The sequence below is a fragment of the Chrysochloris asiatica genome, unplaced genomic scaffold (genome assembly GCF_000296735.1).
Source record: "Chrysochloris asiatica unplaced genomic scaffold, ChrAsi1.0 scaffold00097, whole genome shotgun sequence".
Classification (NCBI taxonomy): Eukaryota; Metazoa; Chordata; class Mammalia; order Afrosoricida; family Chrysochloridae; genus Chrysochloris; species Chrysochloris asiatica.
Window position 1 is genome coordinate 7,484,692 of NW_006408615.1, and position 15,012 is coordinate 7,499,703.

Here is a 15,012-nt window from a genome sequence, read left to right on the forward strand (position 1 = left end):
AACAAGGATTTTTTATCCAAAAAGCAAAGTATTATAATTTTCCAAAGTGAATTCCTTTTGTGCTCCTTCCTTCCTGGGCTGGCTGAGTAAAGTGAATTCAGGGCATAAATGAAACATGACATAGAAACCCTGTCCATTTCCTCTGAAACGGTGCAGCACCCAAGTTTGTAGCCGAGTACTAATGAATTCCTAGAGATTGCAATACCCGAGCACTAATTTCCAGAGATCGCAGTACCAGAGCACTAATTTCCAGAGATCGCAGTACCGGAGTACTAATTCCCAGAGATCACAGTACCCGAGTACTAATTCCCGGAGATCACAGAGAGGTGTGTCCAGTGTCTCAGCAAGGCTGCCGTCTCTGGGGGAGCAGAGCCTGGGCACTGTGTTTCCGATCTTCCAACCTTTTGGGTGGTTGCCGAGTGCTGTAGCCACTGCTCCACCAGAGCTGCTAGAACCTGACTTGATGAATCTTTAAATGGGGATTTATTCAGTACTGGGGCAGGGTGGGGTTCCACACAAAGCCTTTCTGGATGTGTCCTTTAATGTTAATTACAGAAAACAAGCAACAAGTGCTTTTAATACCAACAAAATACAGACGTAGCACACATGTTCTTTAGAAAAGGCCCTTCCCCTGCCTTGTTGGCCACTACATCCCAGAGCTGGCCAGCGTCAGTGGTTTAGTGGGCATCCTTCTGGACCTCCACGGCTACCCCTGTACACACATACACTCACTGGTGTGTGGGGCCCCAAATGAGAAAGGGACCAACTATGGATTCTCATCTACAAGTTCACTACTTAAGGACAGTGATTGCGTTTCTGAAAATCAGTAGCCTGTCGAATGACTATGCTAGAATTGTATCACTGACATTATTCACAAGGACGCTATGACACACAGCCGTGAGCATCATCTCTGCACACTGATAAAAGCATTTCTGTAAATCAGATGCTGGTAAGTTTGTTTACAAATTTAAATGTGCAAACTTCCAAATCACCATCCACACAAGCTGAACCAGTAAAAGTTACAACATTTTCAATAAGGGTTTTATAAAAATAAGGTTTTCTTTCCCTAAGGGGCAATGATTAGTAGTTCAGAACAACACATACAACTGCACACCCTTTCTAAAAGGAGGACTCAGGGACATTCTTTACACGCTGTAAAAATGTTCGGATTCTTCCAGACCATATTTTCATATTTAGGAAACTCATCTCAGATAATCAAATGAACAACTAACTAATGACTTACAAAGTTATTCTTCACAGTATTATTTGTAAAACCCATTGAAAGGAAAGCTGAAACATCCAAAAGTAGGAGCAGACTAAAAAGTTATAGTATATGCAAATAATCAAAGACTATGCATGAAAATGTTGCTGAAGAATTTTCCATGACTTGGTGAACGGGCTACCCTAGTTTCTTAAAAAAACCTTTTTTTAAAAAAAGACATGAAACTAAGCGATATGCAGTATTTCCACAGTTTACTGGGCATCATGAATTTACGTACACCCAGTGACGTATTAAGCAGAATGCAGTATTTCCACAGTTTACTGGGCATCATGAATTTACGTACACCCAGTGACGTATTAAGCCTTGGCCTGCTAATCGGCAGGCTGTCACTGCACCGGGGATAGGTGTGGCAGTCTGTTTCTGTAGAGACGACAGCCTGGGAAAGTCTGTAGGGCACTTGTAGTCTGACCCCTAGAGGTGCTGGGATCAGAAGGGACGCGAAGCAGTGGGTCTACACATCCACCAACACAACCACTAATGTCCACTCAAAAGAAGAGCTTCCAATGCTACTTCTGCTTCTCAGTGAGGGCGACAGTGTCTTTTTGACGCTCGTAATTTGTCTTTCTGCACGGTATGTGAAACATCAGACAATATCTTTGACGCTCGTAATTTGTGTTTCTGCACGGTATGTGATACGTCGCACAATATCTTTGACGCTCGTAATTTGTCTTTCTGCACGGTATGTGATACGTCGCACAATATCTTTAGTATCACATGCAAGCAGTACAGTGACAGGGAGCTGCCAGAAATTCAAGCCAGATTAAAGAGGATGTTAATGAGGGACAGCGCTGCTGACGTCAGATGGCTCTTGGCTGAAAGCAGAGATACCAGAGCAATGTTTAGTTTGCTTGTTCGACTGTATGGATCATGATAAGTTATGGATAACAAACAGTGAAGAACAGGTATTCCAAAACCCCGGATCGTGCTCCTGTGGAACCTGTACAAAGATCAACAAATATTTGTTCGAACACAACTAAACTGGGGACATTGATGGTTTACAATCAGGAAAGGCGTGCGCCAGGGTCGTAGTCTTTCACCATAATTATTCAATCTGTACACCGAGCAAATAATCCAAGAAGCTGGACTATATGCAGAACAATGTGGCATCAGGACTAAAGAAAGACTCATTAATATCACCATATGCAGATAATACAACCTTGCTTGCTGGATGTGAAGAGAATTTAAAATACTTACTGATAAAGATCAAAGATGACAGCTTTTAGTATGGATTGCACCTCAACATAAAGAAAACAAAACTCCTCACTATTGGACCAATAAATAATAAGATAAACAGAGAAAAGATTGAAGTTATCAAGGACTTTATCATTCTTGGATCAAACATCAACACTCACGGAAGCAACAGTCAAGAAATCAAATGACATACTGCATTAGGCAAATCGGTTGCACAAGACCTTTTTAAAGTGTTGAACAGCAAAGACTAAGGTGTGCCTGACCCAAAACATGGTGTTTTCAGTAACACATGTACATGTGAAAGTTGGACAGTGAATAAGGAAGATAGTAGAAAAATCGATGCATTTGAGTTATGGCGTTGTTGAAAAATACTGAAAGTACCACGGACTGCCAAACAAATCCGAGTTGGCAGAAGTACACCTTAGAAGCCAGGACACTGAGACTGTGTCTTGCACACTTTGGATGTATTTTGTCTCTCATTCTTTAGAAGGACATTATGCTTGGTAAAGTGGAGGGCCAGTGAAAAAGAGGAAGACCCCCATGAGATGGATCAGCACAGTGGCAGCAATGGGCTCAAGCTTAACAGCCGCTGTGAGAATGGTTCAGGACTGGACAGCGCATCGGGTCGCTGTGAGTCAGAACCGACTCAAGGGCACCTAATAACAACAATGGATGTGAACTGTATCCTTTTACAATCAGCCAAGTTTTTAAATATAAACTAAGTAACCTTTCCGTTCCCTTACAAAAAAGTATAAAAAATATTAAGTTATACAGAGTATTTTGTGATTAACTTAAAAATAATAACTAAAGTAAAATGCAAAACTATTGTTCTCCTAAATAACTCACCTTCCTAAAATGTCTTCTAAAAGAGCCCTGGTGGCGTTGTAGGATAAGCAGTAGACTGCTAACTGAAAGGTCGACAGTGCAAACCTACCAGCTGCTCTGCAGGAGAAAGATGAGGCCTCCTACCCCCGAACACCCTTGTTGTTGTTGTTAAGTGCCGTCGAGTCAGTTCCGACTCATAGCGACCCTGTATAGGGTTTCCGAGGCTGTAAATCTTTACAGGAGCAGAAAGCCTCATCTTTCTCTCGCAGAGTGGCTGGTAGTTTCGAACTGCTGACCTTAAGGTTTGTAGCCCGATTCATAACCACTCTGCTACCAGAGATCCTCCCAAACACCCTTACAGCCTGGCAAACCCTGCACGGAATCACTGTGAGTTGGAACTGACTCAAAGGTGGTAGATTTAAAATGTCTCCTTAGACATCAACCAATGCCCTAAGGGAAGGCACTGGCCAACAATCCCGAGGCCCTCTCACTCACCGATCAGCAATGCTTGATGGCTTATCACCAATGGGCACCAACATTCCACCCCAGAAGGAGGCTGAGATGACCTATTGGGATATAAACACACAGCTGTTTGGGTCCAGCATCTCCTCTGGGCCAACAGGCATGAGTCAGTGTATAACACGTACGAATCCAGTTCGTATGGTCCAGAGGAGGATGTAGGCAAGTCAAACCATGCAACTTCAACTTTCATATACAGACAGACTGCACGAAGCCAAGTTCCTGTGAGCACAAGCAGTAAAAAACTGAACTATGAGCTGAATGGTGGATCGAACCCAGCCAGCAGCGCCTTGGAGAAAGGCCTGGGAACCTGCTTCTGAAAGGTCACAAGTCAGGGAAAGGCCAACAGTAGATTGGTGATTCAGTGGGGGCTGTCTGCCCTGGGACTGCCTGCCTCTCAGAGCCTCTTGCTCATCCTGTCTGGCACGTCAGTGTGTCCTGCACACCCGTAGAGCTGCTTAGCTTAGACGCCCCCTTTCTCCCTCCCGGCAGCAGGAAGGATCACAGCTGAAGACCGCACTAGAGTTGGCTGAGCAGTCAACCTGAGGAACCTAACTAGAGTCCGCTCCAGGACCTGGAACATCTATTCAGCCTGCTGTTGATGGATACTACTCAACAGGGACGCAGGTTCAAAGCCCTCAGAAATAGCTCCCCTCAGCAGTCTCAACACTGCTTTAGACAGGAACAGAGGGAGAAAGAAGTCATCGTGGATGGACTCCTCACCCCTGGCTTCCACAACGTCCCGGGCACAGCTGACAGCAGCCCACAGGGCTCCGAGGCTCCCAGTAAGATGGCTCCCAGGCCTCAACACTATCCTCAGCAGGACGCTTCAGAGGGGCAAGAGTTCCTAGCAAAGCATGCCCTCCCTGACCCTCCCTGCCTGGCATGAAAGCCAACTACCCACTTCTCCCTGACATGCAGGTTAATCACCCACTTCCTCCCTGACAGGAAGCTGAAAGTCCACTTCCTCACTGGTTCTCCCACCCCGACAGGAAGCTGAGTGTCCACTTCCACCCCGGTTCTCCCATCCCGACAGGAAGCTGAGAGTCCACTTCCTCTCTGGTTCTCCAACCCCGACAGGAAGCTGAGTGTCTACTTCCACCCTGGTTCTCCAACCCCGACAGGAAGCTGAGTGTCCGCTTCCTCCCTGGTTCTCTAACCCCGACAGGAAGCTGAGTGTCCACTTCCTCCCTGGTTCTCCCATCCCAACAGGAAGCTGAGAGTCCACTTCCTCTCTGGTTCTCCCACCTCGACAGGAAGCTGACTGTCTACTTCCTTTGTGACTCCCCCTTGCTGACACAGAGGCTGATATACACTTCCCCCTCAGAACTAACTGGAGCCATCCCAGCAAGTCTCACATCAAATTTACCATACTGTTTACACAGAACACATTCATAGAAATAAGGTCCATAAGCGCACATAGGAAACTAAGGGAAGGAATGTAAAAACCACCACATCACCCATGCATGCGTTATTTGTGTAAAATATGGTGTTGTATCTTAGGGACCAAAAGAAGCCTAAGGCCTTCCGGTCACCCTCTCCAACTACCACCTTATCTTCTAGCTCACACCCTCTAGTCCCCATTGCCCAAACTCTTCAAGACCAAGGAGACCAAGGCCTGTGAGCCCACCTTCTCCCTGTCTCCCTTAGAGCCTTGCTTTCCTCCTCACGCAACAACAATCCCATGGCCATGGTTACAATTCTCCAACATGTAATCACCTCAACTCCATTTCCCGCCCGAGGCCTGGTGACCACCAACTCTATCCCCTGTGTGTGCTGAGACACGCCATGATGCTGATGTAAAACCACAACTCCACACGCCTGCACCCCTCCTACCACATGTTAACGCCTACATTCATGGATTCACTTACACTAACGTGAGTGTCGGTACCCCAAGTCGTCTGTTTTGCTGAGTGATGGACGGATGGTAGGTCAGTGGGTAAAAGGATAAATGAACGGGTGGTGAATGGCTGGCTGATGAGGGATGGACGGATATGGATATGGGAATGGATGGACAGACGGCTGGCTGATGAGGGATGGATGGACAGTGATGGTGGGTGGATGGTCAGGTGGAAGTGAGCCCTCCCTTGGGGAATAGCGCAGGAGATGTAAACCCAGTGGAAGAGCCCCCCTGATCTGGGAGCTGTGAGAAGGCTGGATGAAGACATGTCTGCGCTGATGTCGGGGGCAGAAGGCCAAGGGAAGAGTGGGCTCTTCTGCTCCCCGTGAGCTACCTGTTGGAAGGGACTGACTTCACTCCAGACTACCTAGCCAAGTTGGTCAAGCACTCCAGCTACTGCACCAAAGCTCAGAGCTTCTACTTCAGAGCTGAGATTCAGGCACAAAGACTTTCCCACCCAATTCCAAAACAGAGGGGTAAAAACACAGGCAACTATGTCTGGCTTTATTAGATACTCACGGAATCCAATGCGAGCTGTTTGTTCAGCTGCAGCTCAAAGTCTTCCTTCAGAAAGCTCACGTCTCCTCCCGTGTAGCCTGCCAGCTCCTGTGGGAGAGAGTCCAGTCAGGGCCACGGAACGTCTTAGTCTCAGTGTGCTGAATGAGCAGTTCTATCTCCTGCAAACTATGTTCCCACTGTTCCAGAAAGTAGCAGAGGGCTGACACAGAGGAAGAAGGTGGCTCTCAAAGCTCCTGGCTGACCAGAGTCTGCGCTGCCCCCACATGGCCCAGCAGTGGCTAAAGGAACACCGCATGGCAGAACTCACAGCGCATGGGCCTGGATCAGTGGAAGCAGTGTTTGGGAAAAAGAATTATTATTAGCCAACCTTTACAAAGAGGGACATTTGATATAAATTCTGGGATGGAAGAGGCTGCCTGGGCGTCTGCCACTCACGGTGACAAGTGGCTGGAGCTCAGGCAGAAGCCTGGGTGAGAACTTGCATCTCAGCACCGTCTCCCCAGCCCAGTCAGGGAAGCCAACAAGGGAAACTGGCAGCTCGGAGCTCACAGACAAGGAAGATGCGTAGTATGCACACTGCTGACCCTCAGATGGCTCCCTGTCCCCAGGGCCCTCCATGCCTGCAGACACCTCCTCTCATGTCACAGGCTGGACTATCCTCCAGCCCACAAAGGGACAGGAGAAGGGATACTACCTGGTTGACTTTCAGCAGAGCCCCTCTTCTTGGTAAGATGGAAGAGTTCCGAGAGTCGATGACCATCGTGTGCTGAAAGACATTAGCGTTTGAGGCTCTGTCAGTTCACACAGCTGTTCACAGTAACCACCACTCACAGGGCATCAGCCAGAAGACAGGCACTGTGCCATTCCACCCTGGTAACACCCCAGCAAGGAGGGCCGCCTCTGGACCCCCATTTTACATGGAGACGGAGGCCCTAGGAGGGTAGGATATGGGGCTGAAGATGAATGAGCGTTTACCCACGTGGGCCTCTCTCTCAGGGAGCCCAACACCCCGACTCATGCCTACGCAGGCAACTGTCACTCTCTGGGAAGCTTCCACCACGTCAGCTCCCAGGCACACGTCTCTTCATGACCACAGATGAAACTCAGAAACACGACATGAGAAAGCAGGCCATAAACTCACAGGGCGCCCGGAGCCTGGCTCTCAGCCACTCCCAGCAGCCACCTTGCTCTCTCCTCAGAGCAGAATGTGTACACCTGTCAGTAAACCCTCCACTGCCGAGAAAGCGCTTCAGGTCTGAGCCGAGGTGAGGACAGCTCCGGGCCGAGTGGTGTTTTGTTTCCTTGTCCTTCCTGGGGTCACTGTGAGTCGGAACCCATCAACAGCACCTCACAACAGGAGCCCTCACCGAGAGAGAGGATTTCAGCGAGTGTCCACTTTCTTTCCGGACAGCAAATGAGGCTGTTCTCGGGAGGCAGCCCAGCTCACGCCACACGCCTTCCCACTTCACAGCGTGGCTCGTCTTCCAGATGGGAAACTATGGACACAAGGGATGACAGTCACCATCCTACATTTAGAATCTTCTCCTACTGCCCGGGCTTTGGGAAGTTGCCCCCCAATCACCTTCTGTAATGAAGTGTCCCTAACCTAATTAATTAATTAGATATCAAAGATGTTGTTGTTATATGTCGTGGAGTCGCTTTCAACCCATAGCGACCCTGTACAGGGTTTCCGAGGCTGTAAATCTTTACGGGAGCAGAACGCCTCATCTTTCTCCCGCGGAACAGCTGGTAGTTTCGAACTGCTGACCTTGTGGTTCGCAGCCCGATTCGTAACCACTATACTACCAGAGCTCCTTAGATATCAAAGATAGCTTCTTTTAAAAGGGAGGGAGGGAGGAAGAGAACATAGGGAAAGGAAGGAGGGGGGGGTACAGAGAGAGGAGAAAGGGAGCGCAGTGCACTGTCAGCCCCGTGAAGCCTGCCTGCGTCCAGGGAGACCTGCGGTCATGGATCTTAGAGCTGCGTGCAACTTGCACACCAACACGCATCTCTGCTTTGCCACCTTTGTAAGAGGACTCGACACACATTCTACCCAGTGCCCGAGCCCCTGTCTGAACTCAGATGACCACCCCAGCCTGGAGAAGAGTGGGAAGAGAAGGAGCTAGTGCTGGGGGACTCTGGGGTCAGGGCACATGGATGGGCCCCTTAGATGGAGACTCCCTGAAGCCATGACAACCTGTCTGAGATGTCTACCTTAGAGAAACGTCCACCAGAGCAGACGGGGTAGCTGTCACCTTCTCTGGGGCCTCAGGCCTGGGAGACAACTCACCCAGAGTCTCCAGGGTGGGCAGGGTTGTAGGCCCAGTCAGCCCCACCTCAATGAAATGTTTCATCGAGTGCATGGAAGATAGTGTGCCGGGCACCAGGAAGCAAAAGGGGCGGGATGACTTCCCGGGTATCTGGGGAGGTCCACAGCTGACCTCACCAGGTTCTCCCAGGCACACTGACTGTGTGACAGGCCAGCCCTGCCCTTCCATCCAGGCTGACCTCAAGGACCACCTCTCCGAAGGCCCCTCCTCAGCTCCCTGCTCTGAGTCACATGGTCAATGCCCAGAGGCACTTGGGAAGAAGGGTCTGGTGATCTGAGTCTGAAAAGCAACCACTGGAAACCCTGTGGAGCGAAGCTCTCTCACACACACGGTGCGCCAGGAGCTGGTGGCTCCCAGAAGACTTCTAGCCACATCTCTTTTTCCTCTCACACCCAGCTCCTCAAACAGTGCTCTCTGCTTGTCCGCATCACCTTTGTGGGCCTGCTCCCACCCCGTCCAGCTCTGGGCCCTCCTTGCCCCACCCTTCCATGTAGATACAAGAAGCTTCCCCTCTGAGAATCTCTACTCTTTGACAGAGGCTGGGGAGCAGGGGCCCGGGGGTGCCCACAGGAGAACGTTGGGGGCAGCATGCCTGGGTGCCAATCTGCAGTGCCTCACTGCGGGTGTACCCCTCAGAGTCCCACGACAGGGCCCTCAGCAGAGAGCATACGGGCCACTCACTCCCAGACAAGGGCAACACAGAGACAACATGAACGTTTAGGGATGTGTGTGTCTTGACTGCCTGGCACCCAGCCTTGTTGTTGTTGTTAAGTGCCATCCAGCAGGTTCCTAACCATAGCGACCCTGTATAGGGTTTCCAAGGAATGGCTTGGGGGGTTTGAACTGCTGACTTTGTGATTCAAGCTGACCCTCCAGTCCAGAGCACTGTCCTGCAGCGCCACCCCAGGACTCCGGCTCGCAGCCTAGTGCCCCCAAAATCAGGCAGGCCCCTGCTCCATGATCACGGCCTTGGGTGGTCCTAGCACTGAGCCTTTTCCCAGGGCCCAGCACAGAGGGTGGAGCTCTACCTGTCTCTCTCTTTCCCCTTCACAGCAGCCTCAGGGGCCATGTCGGGCAGCCTGTTCCACAGACAGCGCCCTGGTGGCACACTCGAGTAAGCGCTGGGCTGGAGCTGAACCGTCTACGGTTGGGAAACAGCAGCTGTTCCCAGGACAAGGGCAGAACAGCCTGCTTTCAGAGAGGACAACCTGGGAAGCACAAGGGGCAGTTCCACTGTCTTCCAGGTGGGGGCAAGTGCGAAGAGACTGGGGGGCAGTGTATTTGCTAAGTGAGTGCCCCAGGGGCTCACGGCCCGAGCAGCAGAGCAGGGGCCAGCCCAGGCAGGTCCCCAGGTGGCAGGTCTCGGCCCTCACTGTCCGAGGACCACAGCAAGAGCAGAGGTCAGGAAGGCTCCTCGGAAACCCTAGACAGGGTCGCTATGAGTCAGAACTGACTCAATGGCGGTTACCAACCACATGGCTGGGGACTATGCGTGGGCAGCTGCGTGCACTCGGGTGTGGCACTTGTCTCCAGGCCAAGGCCCGTGGACCAAAGCTACAACAGGAGTGCAGTAGGGCGAGGAGAGCCTCGGGGCCTGGGCCATGCATCCCGTGTTAGTCCCTCCTTCGCTAATGAACCCAAGTGTCCAGTGATCAGATGCCATCAACCTTAACCCAGGTGAAAGGACGCACAGACCAAGTGATACCACGGTGACAGTGGTCGGGCTCCTTCAACACTTCCTGCTGGGAACCGCAGCTGACCGAGGCACCCTTGGGGATCATGAGACAGGACGCTGGTTGGGGAATGACTGAAGTGGCACTTACGCTGTACTCGGCTGACAGTCCTCGGTCCGTCTCCCGAAGCGAGCTCCAGGGGAACTGTCCCGTAACTTTATACAAGTTCACAGAGAAGCTAGGAGACAACAGGACACAACCTTAAAAGCAGAAACAGTGACTACCACTGGGAAACAATGAAGTCAACAGATGCAAACACCACCCGCATCAGGGGCTCCTCTCCCCAAGGAAAGCGAGCACATGTGGAAACACTGGGGAGCCCCGGTTCTTCTGGGGGCTTTGGGCCACACACAAGCCGTCTACTGTAACAGCTACACCAGGCACTGGGCTCAACAAGCTACTGGGCTGCTTACTTTCTCTCAAAGTTTCCAGGCTGGGGCTTGAAGAAGGACAGGCCGTAGGATGTTTCTTTTGTGCCGTAGGAAAACTGAAAAGTCACCTTTTCCGCACGGCCTAGAAGATTGGGGAGCTTGAGGCCAAGTACCTAAGGAGGAAAAGAAAACCAGCTATGGTCCAAAATGAAGGGCTAACTGCATCAGATAAAGACCATGCTAGCTCAGACGTATCAGAGACAACAGATGGAGCTGGAGCTGGACAGAGCAATGTTCTCGTCTGTCATCTGTCTGATTCACTCGGAATCAGAGCCAACTTGGCCACAATGAAAAGCAAACCCAACTCATAGCAATCCGACACTGTGTTTCTCAGACTCCACAGCTCTATGGAAGCTGTCAGCCTCACCTTTCAATCGCAGAGCGGTTGGTGGGTTTCAACTGCTGACCTGGTCCGCAGCCCAATGTCCAGCCCACACCACCACCAGGGCTCCTTCTCAGACAAACAGAACACACGTGGGGACCACAGGACATACGTGGGGACTACAAAACACACGTGGGGACAACAGAAGACATGTGGGGACTTCAGAACACACGTGGGGACAACAAAACACACGTGGGGACTACGGAACACACGTGGGGACTATAGAACACACGTGGGGACAACACAACACACATGGGGACAACACAACACACATGGGGACTACAGACCCGGTCTTTCACTGGCTCTTACTCTCTCAGACACATCTTGCTGAGAGCACGAGTGAGTGACAGGTGGCACCTGCTAGCTGTGATGCTCAAGGACATCAACCCTAGGGGCTGAGGGTTTAGGAAAACCTGAACAAGAGACTGTAGTTCCCCAAACCATTCCTCATGAATCTCTGAGGGGAACACTAACACCCAAGCACCCGAGACCCAGCTACCCTTCATAGTCAAGGCGATCCCCTCACAGTGAGCTGACAGAACACAGCAGACTGGCCCACAGGGTTTCCTCATTTTATGGAAGTGGCCTGCCACGTCTCCTCCCACAGAGCAGCTGGTGGGTTTGAACCACCAATCTTTCGGTTAGCAGCCAAGTGAAGCACTGTGCCACCAGGGTTCCTTAAACAATCCCAAATACATTACAACCGAGTCTGAAGAGTGCCGAGGAATCACAGGAACACCAGGCTGCTCCCGCCATCAAGACTGAGGTGTGTGCAATCCCAAACTACGACCGGCGTTAAGAATGTGGTCCAATTTTAATAACTCCTAATTGAGTTCCAATCCTAAGACCCTAAGAAGAAAACCCTACACCGTACCATACTGCCTTCGTTGTTCCCAACCATGGTGTTGTAGCTGCCTGTCAATCTCCTCAATTCAGTCACCTCAAACGTAACGTCTAAACCATTTGGAAGTGCATCGTCACCTAAGGAGATAAACATACCAGACAATAAGACAGCCATAATCTGTCATCTTATTTTTGGTCCCACTGCTAAAAACTGTTCCTTTTCTTGTACAACCTCCTCTGTACACAGAAGACAGAGGGCGGGTCACACTCGACTGCAGCACACGAGGTCCTCGTGAGCCTTACATGCGACCCCTCTCCCTGGACACGCTCCAGCCCTCCCCTCCCCCAGGCTCTGCTTCCCAAACTCACTCAGCTTGTATGTCACCACTTCCAGGGGCCCGTCTGTGATCCCCATCCCGTCCCACCCTGCTGGATGAGGGTTAGGTTCCCTCCTCTAACCCCGCTTACAGCATATACTACCAAAGCCCCTGGGTTTGCCTGACCCGAGGCTGTCTCCTACCCACAAGCTCTCTAAGAGCAGACTATGTGTTTCCTGCTGGGTCCCTGGCAGGTCCATCCCGTCATAATAAAAGAAGGAATGCTGACCAAGTTGAGAGAGGCCAGCACCACACAGAGGAGCAGACTTTAAAGTGGAAATCTGCCTCCTAGTGGCTCTTTGGGTAAAGCATGCACTGAGACAGGTGGACCAAGAGCCTATGTAGACGCAGCCTGGCTCCATCCTTCACTCAGAGCCCTGGTGTGGGTCAGGGACTCAGCACCTCCACAGTTCAGCACGGCACCCCGTGGCCAGACAAACCCCAGCCACTTCCCAGAGACCCTTCTGTTGGGTCAGCTCTGGCCTCTGCTCATGTTTCTGTAAGCCTGGAGCTGGAAGGGAGAAACCAGAGGTATGCACCACACTACGTACCTTGACACGTATCGATCAAAACGTCCACTTGTCTAAAAATTCCTAGACGTAGCAGTTTCTCACGAGCCTCATGAGACTTCCGCATGACCTAATGGGCGAAACACCAGAGAATGTGTTCTCTGAAGCAGAGATGCACTGGTGGGGGTATAAGCAGGGAGCACTCTATCACTTGGTGCTAAGTAGCTCATCACCGACAAGAAACGGCTCCCAAGACTACATGAATGACTCTCTTTGGAATGGGCACAAATATGGATCTCTTCCAATCAGTCGGCCAGACAGGAGTCTTTAGCACAGTAACAGTTAATAATCTGTGCTCAATAAAATATTTTTTGCCAAAAAATGGGGTGGAATAAGGCTGTGTGAAACTGGCTTGCAGAATATGCCCTTAGGACATTTAAATGAATATGTATTTTTTGTTTTGTATGTGTACATCAAATATTTTTGCTTTGTTCATTTGTCAAATATAAGATGTAAAAGGGAAGTCACAGGGAGGAAGCAGGATGACTGTTGTTGAAGGGAGGGGATTGTAACCATTGAGAGGAAACAAAGTGTATAATTTGTTGAATGTAAACTTGATCTTGTCTCTTAACCTTTACTCAATTCACAATAAAAATTGAAAAAAAAAAAGACTACATGAATGACCCAGAGCAAAGAAAGGAGAAAAACTCGAGGACACGTGAAAACAATGAGCCCAAAGGACTCACAAGTTACGTAAACCCTAAAGCCCAGGCTCCAGGACCCTGAGATGCTATCCAGCTCCCACTACCAACTGCTCTGAAAGGGTTCACAATAGAAGGTCCCCCAAGAGTGGGGAGGAAAATGAGGAACAAAACTCAAAATCATCAAAAAGATCAAGCTTACTGGTGGAACCCTGAACTCATCCCTGTGGCTCAGTTTTCAACCAACCAACAGACAGATTCATCAAGGGTACAATGACATTAGGGAGGTACACAGACCTTACAATAATCAGACACCTGAGATGACAAGGACAGCACTTAGCTAAGGACCAAGTTCAGAAGGGTTAGGAAAGGAGGAAGGGAAGCAGGAACCGCAGGGAGTTACTGGGATGAGTGATGTCACACTGTGAGGACTGCAGTCAGTGAGGGAAACAAAATGGGTGTGAGCTGTTAAATGGAAAACTGATCATCCGCTCCGTCAACCTTCATCCAACTCACAAGGAGAAGGAAAGAAGAGACCGCATGAAAGAATGAACAAAGCACCGAGCAACAGAGCAGTGGACATGACCCCCGAAACAGCCCAGCACAATGCCTTCCTGGAAGGGGACACAATCACGGTCAGTGGTGGCCATGCTTGTGTTGTGTGCTGGCTGCTGTGGCTGGACCCTCTAACCACAAACACATTCTGCTGTTTTTCATGTTGTCAGCAGCAGTCTGGTGGGATGGCAGTGGAGGGGGCAGGACAGACAGGACCTAATCCCCTTAGGAGAGAGCTGAGCACCGGATGGACCTGCATGTCCACTTAGAAACGGGAGCAAGCTGGAGACACAGGGAGCCCCGAGGGTACTCTGCCACAAAATTGGGGAGTCCTGAGAGAGACTGACCCGGCACTGCCTTGATGTAGAGAGCATGTCAACAGGCAAAGGGCAGAGGGCAGAGCATGGACCTGGGTGGACCCAGAACATGAGAAAGAGGGAAGAGCCAATAAAAACTTCTGGCTCTAGACTGAGCACCTGGCTAAAGGTGATGGGTCAGAAGAACAGATGAGGTGGAGAGACAAGTGTTTGGGCTTAAGGTACACAGAGACACTTGGGGCCATTCCACAGGGAGACGCTGAGTGGCAGCTACATAACAGGACAGAAACTCAGCAGAGGAAGGGGCTGGAAGCAGAAGTGGGAAGGCGTCCACATACAAGCTGCAGCTGAGAGCCCCCCGGGAGCGTGGGACCAATCACAACAGTTCCTCTGCAAGAGCAGCATGTACTGCAATCACTTCAGGGAAAGGAGCTAAAATGAAGTGAGGAGAGAAGGGAACAACCCCAGAGAGGAAGAGGGCCAGTGAGAGGGAGGCTACACACCAATGCAAAGGAAAGCTCCATCAACCCAGAGCCTCTGGAATTGTTTCTTCAATATTAAGGAGCTCTTTGTTGTTGTTGTCAGGTACCATCGAGTC

At 50.5% G+C, this 15,012-nt stretch overlaps 1 protein-coding gene across 1 annotated transcript in view; it reads right to left on the reverse strand.

Annotated features, from left to right (window-relative positions):
* Positions 1-15,012, reverse strand: part of SAMM50 (SAMM50 sorting and assembly machinery component) — a 32,923-nt gene that overhangs the window by 6,773 nt on the left and 11,138 nt on the right. The window contains exons 4-11 of the mRNA XM_006866842.1: positions 12,884-12,971; positions 11,987-12,093; positions 10,713-10,843; positions 10,390-10,477; positions 7,604-7,732; positions 6,931-7,002; positions 6,237-6,323; positions 3,794-3,864 (exon numbers count right to left, since the gene is read on the reverse strand). Of these exons, the coding sequence (XP_006866904.1) occupies positions 3,794-3,864; positions 6,237-6,323; positions 6,931-7,002; positions 7,604-7,732; positions 10,390-10,477; positions 10,713-10,843; positions 11,987-12,093; positions 12,884-12,971 (773 nt within the window). The remainder of the gene's footprint in view (positions 1-3,793; positions 3,865-6,236; positions 6,324-6,930; positions 7,003-7,603; positions 7,733-10,389; positions 10,478-10,712; positions 10,844-11,986; positions 12,094-12,883; positions 12,972-15,012) is intronic.